Source organism: Zingiber officinale, chromosome 3B, assembly GCF_018446385.1.
Source record: "Zingiber officinale cultivar Zhangliang chromosome 3B, Zo_v1.1, whole genome shotgun sequence".
NCBI lineage: Eukaryota > Viridiplantae > Streptophyta > Magnoliopsida > Zingiberales > Zingiberaceae > Zingiber > Zingiber officinale.
In genome coordinates, this window is record NC_055991.1 from 122,667,830 (window position 1) to 122,683,113 (window position 15,284).

Consider the following 15,284-nt stretch of genomic DNA (forward strand, 5'->3'; position numbering starts at 1 on the left):
CAATGCATATCAAATACAATAATAAACCTAACTTAAACATTTGCCCAAACATCAAAACCTAGGGGCATTAGATTGCTCTAACAAAATGAAGGTTGCCCATAAACTAGTCCTTGAAAAAAGCAAGAAAGACGGTCGGACGAAGATGGGGGTGGTCATAACCCGAGGGGATGACGATACGGTGGTCGAGAGGAATGTGGTAATTGAGACGCTAGTCCACCTCCTCGCCATTACAGTCAAAGGTGGTAGAGGTGTACCAGAGCCTGTGAATAGCGATGGGAGGAGAGGAAACCATGAAAAGAGGACAAAGATGATTGGAAGAAGGAAAGAAATAGGACTTACTAGAGGATCAAAGGGTTTGGGAATGCGAAAACGATGAAGTGGCGTTGAAGTGTAAACCTTAAAAACCCTACTGAGGAGCCCTGAGAGTTATTCGATCAAGAGCATAGAAAGGAGAGATTTAATCTAGATTGTCAAATTTGAATCAGTAGCGGTCACATCGAATATCAATAGATGCATGTTACATCAGACATTCTCTCCATCAACGTTTGACATGTGACAATAAAATACCGGCGGCATTTATAAGAGATGGGAGGCAATGGACAGACTTATGATAAAAAGACGCACTCATCATGTTCAATATTAATGATAAGTGACGTGCCCTATTTCCAATGTACTAGAGTGATGTCAACTTAAGCGGAGTGGTGGTACAAAGAATGAGCATCCAGTCGGGAAACGTGGGATCCCAAAAGCACCAACAACTAAGTATAACATCAACTTGAGCTAAATGACTGTAAAAAGAACGGACGTCCGATCAGAGAATAGGGAGCACAAACAGCACAAGTGTCTAGTCAATTGGACTTGTAGCCTCCTTCGACTAAACTTAAAGGGAAGACTTCTGATACGGTGAATAAGGTGGGGACCCAAATAGGATCAAAGTCTAGGAGGTTAACTGACATGGCAGTCAAAGTCAAGGAGTGGTCAACCCTCGAAGCAAGCGCAATCGATCATCTCGGCTAAGATGTTAGTCGATCGGATCGTCGACCAGTCGAACGCTGATCCTCTAGTATTAATGAAGCGTTGAGCCAAGTCAATATCCTTCAGAGTCCAGTCCTCTACGTCACCCAGAGATAACGCGATAACTAGCTCGATCGAATAATCTAACCAATCGGGCCTATGGTTTGATTCGACAAATTAGATACTCGGTCTATCAGAACTCACTGCCAAACGGAAAGGCCTGGCAAAGGCCAAGTCTCCAACTATAGTCCTCTAATCCGACTTGGTGGTCCCTACGAGTGATAGCTGATCGGGACATGCCAGAGGCTAGTTCGCCAGTTAAGCATATTAAGGGCACATTAGCTCAACAGCCTCACATTTCTTTTTAGTGTTTTGTGTCACAGAGAACAGAGAATATTTTATATGTAAGTTATATATTAGAAACTTCCTTTTTGCCAAACGGATGATTGCGAACCTATTTTAGGAAATGTGTAAGAACATCTTTATGATTCATCCTTTTTAGGAAATACTTTGAGATTCGTACACAAATAAATAGTAATATTATATATATATATAAAAAGGATTGTTTCAAAATAATAAATGTAGTGTAGTTTAAATTATATTTTTATTTTATTAAATAACTTATCGTATTATATTTATTGTAGGTTGTGATGATGTATTAGTTTTTTAAATTTGAGTTGGGATGTATAAATTTGAATTATATTATTTCTGAACCATGTATCACTTTACATTTCATATTCACGCATATATCGTGAATGTGATTGTATCATGAATTCGATAGTGTGGTTTGTAATTGGATTTGAACGAGTGGTTTGTGATTTGATATAGCATGTATCGTGTGTACGGAAATATATTTAAGTGTGAATGTATTTCGATTTGAGTGTATTTACACGATGCATTTGAATGCATTGTGAATGTTGTAGATGTGAATGTTAGATAAGAATATGTATTGGTTTGTTTATGATATATAATGTAAACAGAATGAAATCATTCAAAGAGAGAAGGTATTGTCAAAATAATTCCAGTTGCCAAAATGGTGACAGAAAATTTTTTCCATCACTAATGTTAGTGATAAAGACTAACTTCCGTTGCTAAATTTAGTGACCGAATTTTAATGTTGCCGTTAATATTAGTAGTGATAAAGATTAACTTCCGTCGCTAAATTTAATGACCGAATTTTAATGTTGCCGTTAATATTAGCGACAGAAACAAATATCAGTAGCTAAAATCACATTGGCGATCAAAATTGGTGTGATTGAAATATTTGGTCGCTATTTGGTGTTCTTTTTGTGGTGTCAAATTTATGATTACGAAGTTCCTGTCAATGCGAGAGCCTAGAGAACTTATTTTACATTGCAAAAAATTATTTTTTGTGACTCGAACAAGTCACATGACAATAATTTCGTAACTCTTCGAACCAACTAATCATAGAGGTGATTGGCCCGGATCCATGAAAATTTTTCATCGGCTACCAAACTAAATCAAGAAGCGCAAATGATTTCTCATCAGATAGCTAACTTCCTAGAATTTTCATACCAGTAACAGGAAAGGAAAATCTCCTTAGTGTGCATAGTTAGGAATTGAATTATGAGTGCTCGAGAATACTGGAACGCCTCTACCGAGAATTACTGGAACGCCTCTACCGCAGCCAGAGTAGCGCAGAGACAATCTATGTATTTTATAATTGCTTATGAATGGGATTTTGATATGTAGTACATTTGATTTGCATAGTGAGAGAAGAAAAACACTAATGGGATTTACCAAACCGAAAGTTAATCAGCATATTACAATTTTTCTTGCAGTACTATCTTTACGATGACAAAAATAGAGAATGAGCAACGCCAATGAAACACATTATAAGAAGAGCAAATAGTTTTATTCGAGCTGGGCAAACCACTCAATCATCAGGCTTTACACAAGCCATTACCACAAGAACATATACTACTTGTACCCTCGGATCACTAAAAGACTTACTCGGCTACGACATTATAACAGATAAAAACCAGCTCGGCAGATGGGAATAAGCTCATTCACCTTTCCATGAAGATAGAGGAGGTGTATCAGAGTTTTTCCAGGTAGCCACTTGCTCAGGGTATCTATCACCCTTAACAACATCCACTGAAGCATACGATTCGAGCTCAGCCATTTCCTCTGGTGTGAGTTTTACAGACAATGCTCCAATGTTCTGCTTCAAGTTTTCAATCTTTGTCGTGCCAGGTATCGGGCACACATCACTTCCTTGATGATGAACCCATGCCAGTGCGAGTTGTGAGGGAGTGCATCCCTTCCTCTTTGCCATGTCGTTTACACGTTCAAAAATGACTGCATTCTGAGCCAGATTCTCTGGCTGGAACCGCGGCAAATACTACATGTAACAAGAGAAAATTCTATTAGTTATCTTCCACAACTTTAACATATTGGAAAGTATCAACTCACCTTGCGGAAATCCTGCTCGGGTGCATTTTCGATTAACTTAGTTCCAGAAGAAAAGAATCCGCGTCCGAGAGGGCTGTATGCTACAATTCCGATACCAAGTTCCCTGGAGAAAAAAAATGAAATAATGTTACCGGCAATGTCACAGAAAGAAGTAATATATGAATCGGAGATTGGACGAGCTTTACCTGCAAGTAGGAATTATTTCTTCTTCGACATCTCTTGACCACAGAGACCACTCTAATTGGACAGCAGTTATCGGGTGAACAGCATGCGCCCTCCTGATTGTTGAAGCAGAGGCCTCGGACAATCCGATGTATTTGATTTTTCCTTCTTCAACTAGTTCCTTAAGTGCTCCGATCTATAATAGACGAGTGAAATAAGATTTAATAGGAAGGGGGGTTTTAAGAGAACAAGTCGAGCTGGATGAAGCGGAGAAATTAGGGCAGGAGCGGGATCGAAATAATCGAAAGGTTTGATACATGATGATCGGAAAAGGAAATCGGAAACTGACCGTGACTTCGATGGGAACTCTGGAATCGATGCGGTGCTGGTAATAGAGATCGATGCAATCGACGCCGAGCCTCTGCAAGCTGGCCTGGCAGGCGGACCTCACGTAGGCCGGGTCCCCTCGGATCTTCCTCTTCCCGTCTTCCAAGTAGCATGCGAACTTGGAGGCCAGTTCCACCTTGTCCCTCACGCCCCCTTGCAGCGCCTAAAGATCAACGAAGGAGAGGATCACGATGGAGGCGTAGAGGATCGGGGGTGAGAGTGAGGCGAAGAAGGTAGGGATACCTTGCCGAGGAGGATCTCGTTGGTGTAGGGTCCGTACACGTCGGAGGTGTCGAGAAAGGTGACGCCGGAGTTGACGGCGTGGTGGATGAGGGCGATCATGTCGGCGTCGGGTTTGGGGGGACCGTAGAAGGCGGACATACCCATGCAACCGAGGCCCTGACGGGAGACCTCCAGCCCCTGAGAGCCAAGCTTCATGCGCCCCACGCCTGCCGATGCAGCCATCGTCCCCCTTCTCGGCTTCTCGTTAGCACTAAGCAGCTAGCAGTGTAGCCGTGTGGATCGGTGGGGCGATGGCGATACCGATGGGATGTGCCCTAGTTAAATATCGTGGGCGTGATGGGCGATGGCTGCATTTTTCCAGTTCAAGGCTGCGTCGCGGGGAGGCGTTCTCCTTCTCGTTTGGTCAAAGTTCTAGAAACATCGTCCGCTGAAGGTGTGACTCAACAGGTAGGAGGATTTTTTTTCCCCCATTTATTATTAAAATATTAATTCATTCCATTTTTTAAAAAATATTTTTAATTTTCAACAATATTATAATAGCTATAATCATATAACTTATATAATTATATGAGTTATGATCCTATAACTATTATATAATTATGAATTTATAATTGATATTATATAATAATGATAAGTATTCATCAGAAATAAATTTTTTATATTATAATAATTATAATTCATAATTACTATCCGGAAATACATCATTCAATATAGATTAGGGATATAGAGTCTAACTGTTGGTGAAAAATTTTTGTGAATAAAATTTAACAGTATATAAAAATATTGATCAATATTGATAAAAAAATATCATTAATATAATATTTACTATACAAATCATAATTACTATTATAATATAATATTGATCAGATCTATTTTGTAGTAGTTATAAATGGTAACTATTATGATATAGTGTTGATATGAATTGAAATGTCTATATGTGATAATAGTTATAATTTTATAGTTATCATAGTATTAAAAATCTTTTTTAAAAATAAAAATATATTGAGATAGAATGTTCATTTTTTTATAATAAATAGAAATTATATTCTTTTAATTTTTATCCTTTACAATTTCAATTTACTTAATACAATTTGACTTATTCAATTCCGTTTGACCTTTAATAGCATGTTCTTGTATCCATCTAGATGAATGCTTTGTATATACAATTACAGGGATTGGATTGTTTAAACACCGCTAACTACCATGACTTCTGTCCCGAGCCAAGCGTATTGATTATGACATTTCACTAAATGTTAGACTAAAAGTCAAATTCTAATGTTCTAGAAAGTAGAAAGAAAGAATCAGATGGCTCAGCAATCACATCCCAGTGTAAACAGCTTTAAAGCTATTTAGATCATCTCCAATCTACATCATCAAATTTGGTACAATTTTTACATCAAAATGATACTATTTCAACACTAAACATTATTTCAACTCCAATCCATCATCACCATATCACACAAAAAAGAATATTCTTTAGAATATTCTATAATTCTTATTAATTTTTTATATGATAATTATTATATTTAAAATTAATATTTCTTAATATTTGATATTTTAAATTTTTTAAAATTCAATATCCAACTAATATATATATATAATTTTTATTATATAATTACTCAAGCATAAATATATTTTTAAAATATTATAAAATCACACACAATTGGATAAAATTTTTAGTATTTTATATTTAAAATAAACAAGGATACTTAATTAAAAATACAATATTACAAGACTTTAACTTTTAGAATTACTATATTGTTCCCATAAATGCTCAATTAATGCATTTTGAAGGGTACTATGAGCTTCTTTGTCTTTGATTTGTCTGTATCGAGCTAGAAACTCTTCAAATCGAGTACCATCATCTACTGCGGGCTCAACATCTGGAGTCGGCACCTCAAAGTGTTCCACGATTGGTGTATTTAAATCACGTTCATCTTCAATTATCATATTATGCATAATAATACATGATGTTAGTATATCATGTAAAATATTTTTCTACCAAAAACGTGAAGGTCCTATAACAATTGCAAAGCATGATTGGAGCACGCCAAATGCTCGCTCAACATCCTTTCTACACGCTTCTTGCTTCATTGCAAATAATTTATTCTTTCGACCTTGTGGAGCATGAATCGTTTGAACAAGTGTTGACCATTTTGGATATATACCATCAGCTAAATAGTAACCCATATTGTACTCTTTTCCTTGAATGACATAATGAGCAGGAATTATAATACCTGCAGCAAGATTAGCAAAAAGATGAGAAGACTCAAGTACATTAATATCATTGTTCGATCCTGGCAACCCAAAATACGCATGCCAAATCCACAGATCATAATCGGCTATAGCTTCTAGAATAATTGTTAGCTTTCCACTACGACCAGAATATTGTCTTGCCCAAGCTGTTGGACAATTTTGCCATCTCCAATGCATGCAATCTAGGCTACCTAACATACTTGGAAAACCTCGTAACTCACCAATATGAAGTAGCCTAGCAACATCGTGAGCATTTGGAGATCGTAGGTACTGCCCTCCAAAAACTTCAACAACGGCACGATAAAATCGTTTCACACTTTCAATAGCAGTTGATTCTCCTATTTTAATGTACTCATCAGTAGCATCTGCTGGTACACCGTATGCTAATATCTGAAATGCAACTGTTATTTTTTGCAAGCTTGACAAACCAAGTCTTCCAAGCCCATCTCTTTTCTGTATAAAATAGTTGTCATGATTAGTAACAGCATCACAGATACGCATAAATAAATTTCGTCCCATTCTGAATCTTCTTCGAAACATTGCATCATTATACAATGCATTTTCGGCGAAATAATCATTGAATGGATTACGATCAGCAGCTTCACGATTACGATTGATCATCTTATGACCAAGAATTGAGCCTCGATGTCTGCTTTTGTTGCTTCCTTCATTGAGATAATTTAAGACAATTTGATTATTGGTAGAAATCACCTTAGCGATCAGTTTTTGCCTTGCACTAAAACTTTCTGCATAGTTATCATCATCAGAGCTTGAAGATGATAAATTTGATGAACCTTCAATATTGTTATCCATTTTCTGAGATAATTGAATGGATGAGGTACATGTTTCTTATAGGGTATGTATTTATAATGCATGTTATAAACACATTTGGACAAATATGCACAGATGACGTGACACAACAATGATAACATCGAGACAAGTTTAGCAGGTGACGTGACCGGGCATTGAACACACATTTTTGTGTGTCCAGATGACGTGACCTAACAATGAACACATTTGGACAAATATGCACAGATGACGTGACACAACAATGACAACATCGGGACAAGTTTGGCAGGTGACGTGATCGGGCATTGTATACACATTTTTGTGTGCCCAAATGACGTGACCTAACAATGAACACATTTGGACAAATATGCACAGATGACGTGACATAACAATGACAACATCGGGACAAGTTTGGCAGGCGACGTGACCGGGCATTGAACACACATTTTTGTGTGCCCAGATGACGTGACCTAACAATGAACACATTTGGACAAATATGCACAGATGACATGACACAACAATGATAACATCGGGACAAGTTTAGCAGGTGACGTGACCAGGCATTAAACACATATTTTTGTGTGCCCAGATGACGTGACCTAACAATGAACACATTTGGACAAATATGCACAGATGACGTGACACGACAATGACAACATCGGGACAAGTTTGACAGGCGACGTGACCGGGCATTAAACACACATTTTTGTGTGCCCAAATGACGTGACCTAACAATGAACACATTTGAATAAATATGCACAGATGACGTGACACAACAATGACAACATCAGGACAAGTTTGGCAGGCGACGTGACATGACACTGAATCAAAATTTGCATAATTTTATATTCACATTTTTTCACTATATAATGGCTTACCAGATATTGGTATAACACATTGTATGTCAACAATTTTTTGAGGGTTTCTCTTCTACTAAAATGAGTGCAACCCCCCGACAAGCTTCATACTCATTTGAAGAAGATAAACACTTATGTTATGTTTACCTTCATATTTCACAAAATCCAATCATTGGGATCAACCAATCGAAGGATCAATTCTGGGCAAGAGTTGAGAAAGAGTTTCATGCAGATCCAAATTTTGCGCATCATAGCCGACCGCCAAGATCTTTGCAAAAAAGAATGCTTCTTATGCTAAGTGCAGTATCCAAAATGAAAGGTTGCATTCGACAAATCGAACATCTGAATCCTAGTGGAGCATCAGAACAAGATATTGTAAGTTACTATGCTCATATTTATTTTATACTATCTAAATTTTAAAATATAAGTCTAAATTTATTAATACATATTATTATCTTCATAATTGATGTTCAATTATTTTCTTGCAGTTAACTCGTGCCAAATTGTTATTTGCAGAAGACCCAAAATACACAAAGGGTTTCAAATTTGACCATGTCTGAAATATTCTTAAAGACATTGAAAATTTTGGCACTGACACTATGAATACTGCATCCATGAAATCGCGACAACAAAATGCTAATGCTGGTTCATCTGAACAACAATTCTTCGAGGAAGCATTTCATACACCTTCATCTCCTTGTGTGTCTGCTTTTGATCTTAATATTACTGATTCAGATAGCGGTGGTAGTTCTAATAAACGACCTCCAGGGGTGAAAAAAGCAAAAATGAAAAAAAAAAGAATAATGAACAAATTGCAAAGGTAATTAATATTAATGCTCAACTTGTTGAGGCAATGAATGCAAGTACTGCTGCTCCTACAAAAATGGCAGATACTATGCTTTGCAAGGAAGAAACTAAAATTTTATTCAAAGATTTGAACTCGATCTCTAACCCGATGATGCGTTAATATATTCGCAATGAGCAAATTAGAATTATGCAAAAGAGAATGCAAGTACAAGGATCTCATTTAGTTGCACATCAAGGAGAAGGATCTCAAACATCTCAAATACAGGGAGAAGGATCACAACTTAATCAATATCAAGGTGAAGATCAAGAATCTCAGAATCCTACGAATATTTTTGGATAATTTCATAATTATTTTAGAGGAATGGGGAGTGATCTTCCTGAATATTAGTATTATAATATTAAAGTAATTTTAAGTTTATGTGTGCTTTATTAGTATCGTTTGTACCATGTACTTGTTTGTTAAGCTTAGTTAATTATGTTTTTAAGTTTGTATTAGTAATATTTTAATTTAATGTCATTACTATTTTTATTTTGTATGACAATGTAATGGGTAATGTATTGTATATTTATGCATATCAAAAATTTTAATATTTTATTGTATTATGTTTATGAAATTAGTGATAATTTATAAATGTAATTATAATTAAAATATATTAAATAAAATTAAAATAATAATTTTAATAAATTAAATATTTACAAATATACATAATAAAATTTAAATATTCTATTAAATGCACTTAATTTAAATTTATAATAAATAATAATTACATTTAATTATACTATAAATAAAGATAAAGAAAATAATAATTATTATTAATTAATTACATTTGATTTTATAATAATATAATAAAAATAAAAATAAAAATCTCTCCATCACCAAATATGGTGATGTGAATAGTGCAACACCAAATATGGTGTTGCATTATTCACATCACCATATTTGGGATGAGTTTTGGTGTATGGGTTGGAGCAATTTGGTGTCAAATTGACACCAAATTTGGTGTTTTGGTGATAAATTGGAGATTTCCTCACATAGATAAGAATTTTGCTTTCTCCCTGCTCAGCACATGTGCAGTGCAAGTCTTTGAAATATTATTTTCCTACGTTACCATCTCTAACATAATGTTTTTAACCTGACTATAACAGGACATTATCAAGGTTTGAAAGTGATAAACTCATATTACGAGTTGAGTTGTGTTTGAAATTAGGCCATAAATTGCTTGGTGAATCTCGAGTCACCAAGCCTGCGATTTTCTCGTTCGGTTGGAATCACCTCCGGTCGATCAACCGGCGATCATTCTTATTTCCCCTCGAGCGGCGTTGTTCCTGTTCTCATCCTCTCAAGTCGAAGACCTGTTCTGCTCGACAGAGGCTCGGGTATGACTTGGATTGTTCCTTCGCTGGGGCTAATGATGGTGTAGCTCGGTTGTCATCCTTTCCTCTTCCCTTCGACTAGCTGATCAGCGCCTATGTTGTCGATCGGGAGATGGGGATCGACAGTGATATCCCCTCGGGGCCAGCCTACTAGCTGTTAGGTCGTAGTAGTTCTAGGTGTTGTGTGTCGCCGACTGGTGAAAAAAGCAGAACATTGTCGTCCACACCTTGCCTTTTGCAGCTTTTGGGCGAGCAGCTGCCACATGCTGCACGACATGTGTCCTGGGCTCATGGTGTGGCTAAGTTCCTCTCAATTGAGGCCCCTTAGGGGGTTGATGGCTGCTCGGTTGATGTCATTCAGACACTCCTGTGGGCTCGACAGGCGTCTCTCTCCTCGCCGCCTGGGCTTCTTCCACATTGATGTATTCGGTGGCCTTCTTTTGCAGATGGTCGAAGTCCCTTGGTGGCTTCCAAATGAGTGACCGGAAGAACTCCCCTTTGGTGAGCCCTTGGGTAAAGGCGTTCACTAGCACGTCCGAGGAGACCGCTGGGATGTCTATCGCCACCTGATTGAAGTGCCGGATGTAGGTCCTCAACGCCTCTCTAGGCCCTTGCTTGAGCGAGAACAAGTTCACGCTCGTCTTCTAGTGGCGGCAACTGCTGGCGAAGTGGTGAAGGAATGCCGCCCGGAAGTCCTTGAAGCTATGGATTGATCCGTCCGGCAATCTCTTGAACTAGCGTTGTGTTGATCTGGAGAGAGTGGTGAGGAAAACCTGACATTTAACTCCATCGGTGTACTGATGAAGTGTGGCCGCATTGTCAAATTTGGTCAATTGGTCGACTGGGTTGGTGGTTTCATTGTACTCTCCGATCGCCAGCGACGTATAGTGCCTTGGCAGAGGGTCGTTCAAAATCTCCTCCGAAAACTGTTGATTGATCCGCTCGGGTGAATCATCCTCTCTGGGGAGCCTTCCCTTTCCTTGCGTCTCGAATAGGTGCATCATCAGAAGAAGAACCTTGGTCCATGCCCGCTCGGCTTAACTCCTCCGATGGAGTTCAGAACAATGCTCGGTGGAGGGGGATAGGCGCATTGAGCGCTTCCTCATACGTGTCGGTCGGCTTCTTGTTTTGTCCCCAAGTGGAGACTTGTTCTGCTCGGTCTCCTTGCTCAATCCGTGCCAGGTAGACCTCCCTCCATCACCACATCAGAGTGTATTTACATGATACATTTGAATGTATTGTGAATTTGAATGTTGTAGATGTGAATGTGTATTGGTTTGTTTCTAATGTATCATGTAAACAGAATGAAATCATTTAGAGAGAGGAGGTATTGTCAAATTATTTTAGAAAATTAGCAAGGGAAATATTATTCCAGTTGTCAAAATGGTGATAGAAATTTTTTTTTTTCACTAATGTTAGAGACAATAGTGACAAAGATTAACTTCCGTCGCTAGATTTAGTGATTGAATTTAATGTTGTCGCTAATATTAGCAGCAAAAACAAATATTAGTTGCTAAAATCACATCGACGATCGAATTTGGTGTGATTGAAATATTTGGTTGTTATTTGGTGTTCTTTTTGTGGTGTCAAATTTGTGATTACGAAGTTCCTATCAATGCGGGGACTTAAAGAACGATCCATTGTATGTAGTCCTATCTTACATTGCAAGAAATTATTTTCACGACTAGAACAAGTCACATGACAATAATTTTACAGCTCTTCGAATCAACTAAACATGGAGGTGATTGGCCCAGATCTATGATAATTTTTCATCGACTACCAAGGTAAATCCGGAAGCGCAAACGATTTCTCGTCAAAGAGCTAACTTTCTAGAATTTTCAGACCAGTAAAGGAAAATCTCCATAGTGTGCATAGTTAGGAATTGAATTATGAGTGCTTGAGAACTACTGGAATGCCTCTACCGCTTCCGAGTAGCCCAAAGACAATCTATGTATTTTATAGTTGCTTATGAATGAGATTTTGATATGTAGTACATTTGATTTGCATAGTGAGTGAAGAAAAATACTAAGGGTGCGTTTGGTTCAAGTTATCATGTATAACCTTGGTTATGTGATTATCAGGTAATCACATAACCAAAGTTTTGGCGAATAAAACATAAACAAATGTTGTTTAGTTCAACCTAAGTAATACAACAAAAACTTATTTGTTTGAAAGTTTTAATGAATTCCCTAGTTTAATATTTTACTGTATTATCCTCAGTTACAAAACCAACTATACATATTATTATTATTATTATTATTATTATTATTATTATTATTTAATTTTTTATATATTTTTTTTCTTTTTCCTGTATATTTTTTACGTTTTTATGTGTTTTTTTTTAATGTTTTTATATTTTAAATGTTTTTTTACATTTTTTATATTTTATATTTTTTTACATTTTTAAAAAAATTTATTTATTTATTTTTTATTTTTAAATTTTTAGACTTTTTATTTTTATTTTATTTAGTTTTTTAATTTTTTTATTTTTAAAATTATTTAATTTTTAACATTTTTTTTTTTTATATTTTTTCCTTTTTTTCATATTTTTTCTTATCGAGGATATTTTTAGTAAAAAAAATTCGTTAATCCCGGAATCAAGAAAAATTTTAGTTTTCTGAAATTTTCAGATTCCAGGTTGCATAACCCTTTATGTGTACGACATAGAACAATACTCGGAAATCATTAATTACATAAATCAAACAAGATTTTCGTTGATAACCTTGGATAGATAACCAAGATTATCAAAGATAACTCCAACCAAATGCACCCTAATAGGATTTACCTTTCACTAACCGAAAGTTAATCGGCATATTACAATTTTTCTTGCAGTACTGTATTTACGATGACAAAAATAGAGAATGAGCAACGCCAATGAAACACATTATAAGAAGAGCAAATAGTTTTATTCGAGCTGGGCAACAATCATCAGGCTTTACACAAGCCATTACCACAAGAACATATACTACTTGTACCCTCGGGTCACTAAAAGACTTACTCGACTACGACATTATCACAGATAAAAACCAGCTCGGCAGATGGGAATAAGCTCATTCACCTTTCCATGAAGATAGAGGAGGTGTATCAGAGTTTTTCCAGGTAGCCACTTGCTCAGGGTATCTATCACCCTTAACAACATCCACCGAAGCATACGATTCGAGCTCAGCCATTTCCTCTGGTGTGAGTTTTACAGACAATGCTCCAATGTTCTGCTTCAAGTTTTCAATCTTCGTCGTGCCAGGTATCGGGCACACATCACTTCCTTGATGATGAACCCATGCCAGTGCGAGTTGTGAGGGAGTGCATCCCTTCCTCTTTGCCATGTCGTTTACACGTTCAAAAATGACTGCATTCTGAGCCAGATTCTCTGGCTGGAACCGCGGCAAATACTATATGAAACAAGAGAAAATTCTATTAGTTATCTTCCACAACTTTAACATATTTCTTCAAGATAACAGCCACTGGAAAGTATCAACTCACCTTGCGTAAATCCTGCTCGGGTGCATTTTCGATTAACTTAATTCCAGAAGAAAAGAATCCGCGTCCGAGAGGGCTGTATGCTACAATTCCGATACCAAGTTCCCTGGAGAAAAAAAATGAAATAATGTTACCGGCAATGTCATAGAAAGAAGTAATATATGAATCGGAGATTGGACGAGCTTTACCTGCAAGTAGGAATTATTTCTTCTTCGACATCTCTTGACCACAGAGACCATTCTAATTGGACAGCAGTTATCGGGTGAACAGCATGCGCCCTCCTGATTGTTGAAGCAGAGGCCTCGGACAATCCGATGTATTTGATTTTTCCTTCTTCAACTAGTTCCTTAAGTGCTCCGATCTATAATAGACGAGTGAAATAAGATTTAATAGGAAGGGGGGTTTTAAGAGAACAAGTCGAGCTGGATGAAGTAATCGAAAGGTTTGATACATGATATCGGAAAACGAAATCGGAAACTGACCGTGACTTCGATGGGAACTCTGGAATCGATGCGGTGCTGGTAATAGAGATCGATGCAATCGACGCCGAGCCTCTGCAAGCTGGCCTTGCAGGCGGACCTCACGTAGGCCGGGTCCCCTCGGATCTCCCTCTTCCCGTCTTCCAAGTAGTATGCGAACTTGGAGGCCAGTTCCACTTTGTCCCTCACGCCCCCTTGCAGCGCCTAAAGATCAACGAAGGAGAGGATCACGATGGAGGCGTAGAGGATCGGGGGTGAGAGTGAGGCGAAGAAGGTAGGGATACCTTGCCGAGGAGGATCTCGTTGGTGTAGGGTCCGTACAAGTCGGAGGTGTCGAGAAAGGTGACGCCGGAGTTGACGGCGTGGTGGATGAGGGCGATCATGTCGGCGTCGGGTTTGGGGGGACCGTAGAAGGCGGACATACCCATGCAACCGAGGCCCTGACGGGATACCTCCAGCCCTTGAGAGCCAAGCTTCATGCGCCCAACGCCTGCCGATGCCGCCATCGTCGCCCTTCTCGGCTTCTCGTTAGCACTAAGCAGCTAGCAGTGTAGCAGTGTGGATCGGTGTGGCGATGGCTATACCAGTGGGATGTGCCCTGGTTAAATAACGTGGGCGTGATGGGCGATGGCTGCATTTTTCCAGTTCAAGGCTGCGTCGCCGGGACGGCGTTCTCCTTCTCGTTTCATATGAAGGTCAAAGTTCTAGAAACACAGAAGGGGGGAAAAAACCAGCACAATCGGCGAGGAAACAGATCTTCCGCTGAAGGTGTGACTCAACAGTTAGGAGGATTTTTTTTTCCATTTATTATTAAAATATTAATTCATTCCATTTAAAATAATTTTTTTTTTAATTTTCAACAATATTACAATAGCTAAAATCATATAACTTATATAATTATATGAGTTATGATTCTATAACAACTATATAATTATGATTATAATTATGAATTTAATATTCTTATCATATAATAATGATAAGTATTTATCAGAAATAAATTTTT

The 15,284-nt window shown here is 37.6% G+C and overlaps 3 protein-coding genes across 3 annotated transcripts; all 3 read right to left on the minus strand.

Annotated features, from left to right (window-relative positions):
• Positions 1-2,846: 2,846 nt before the first annotated feature.
• Positions 2,847-4,629, minus strand: LOC121967533 (probable aldo-keto reductase 2). The gene is made up of 5 exons (XM_042517828.1): positions 4,243-4,629; positions 3,962-4,162; positions 3,636-3,808; positions 3,451-3,553; positions 2,847-3,379 (listed from the first exon to the last, which is right to left on the minus strand). Exons 1-5 carry the CDS (start codon positions 4,462-4,464, stop codon positions 3,041-3,043), a joined length of 1,038 nt encoding a protein of 345 aa, XP_042373762.1. The 5' UTR covers positions 4,465-4,629; the 3' UTR covers positions 2,847-3,040.
• A 1,611-nt stretch (positions 4,630-6,240) lies between these two features.
• LOC122055180 lies at positions 6,241-7,311 on the minus strand. Its single transcript, XM_042616559.1, has one exon. It carries the CDS (start codon positions 7,309-7,311, stop codon positions 6,241-6,243), a length of 1,071 nt encoding a protein of 356 aa, XP_042472493.1.
• Positions 7,312-12,997: 5,686 nt separating this feature from the next.
• Positions 12,998-15,004, minus strand: LOC121967534 (probable aldo-keto reductase 2). Its single transcript, XM_042517829.1, has 5 exons — positions 14,566-15,004; positions 14,285-14,485; positions 13,991-14,163; positions 13,806-13,908; positions 12,998-13,714 (listed from the first exon to the last, which is right to left on the minus strand). The coding sequence occupies exons 1-5, from the start codon at positions 14,785-14,787 to the stop codon at positions 13,376-13,378; spliced, it is 1,038 nt and encodes a 345-aa protein (XP_042373763.1). The 5' UTR covers positions 14,788-15,004; the 3' UTR covers positions 12,998-13,375.
• Between the last annotated feature and the right edge of the window lie 280 nt (positions 15,005-15,284).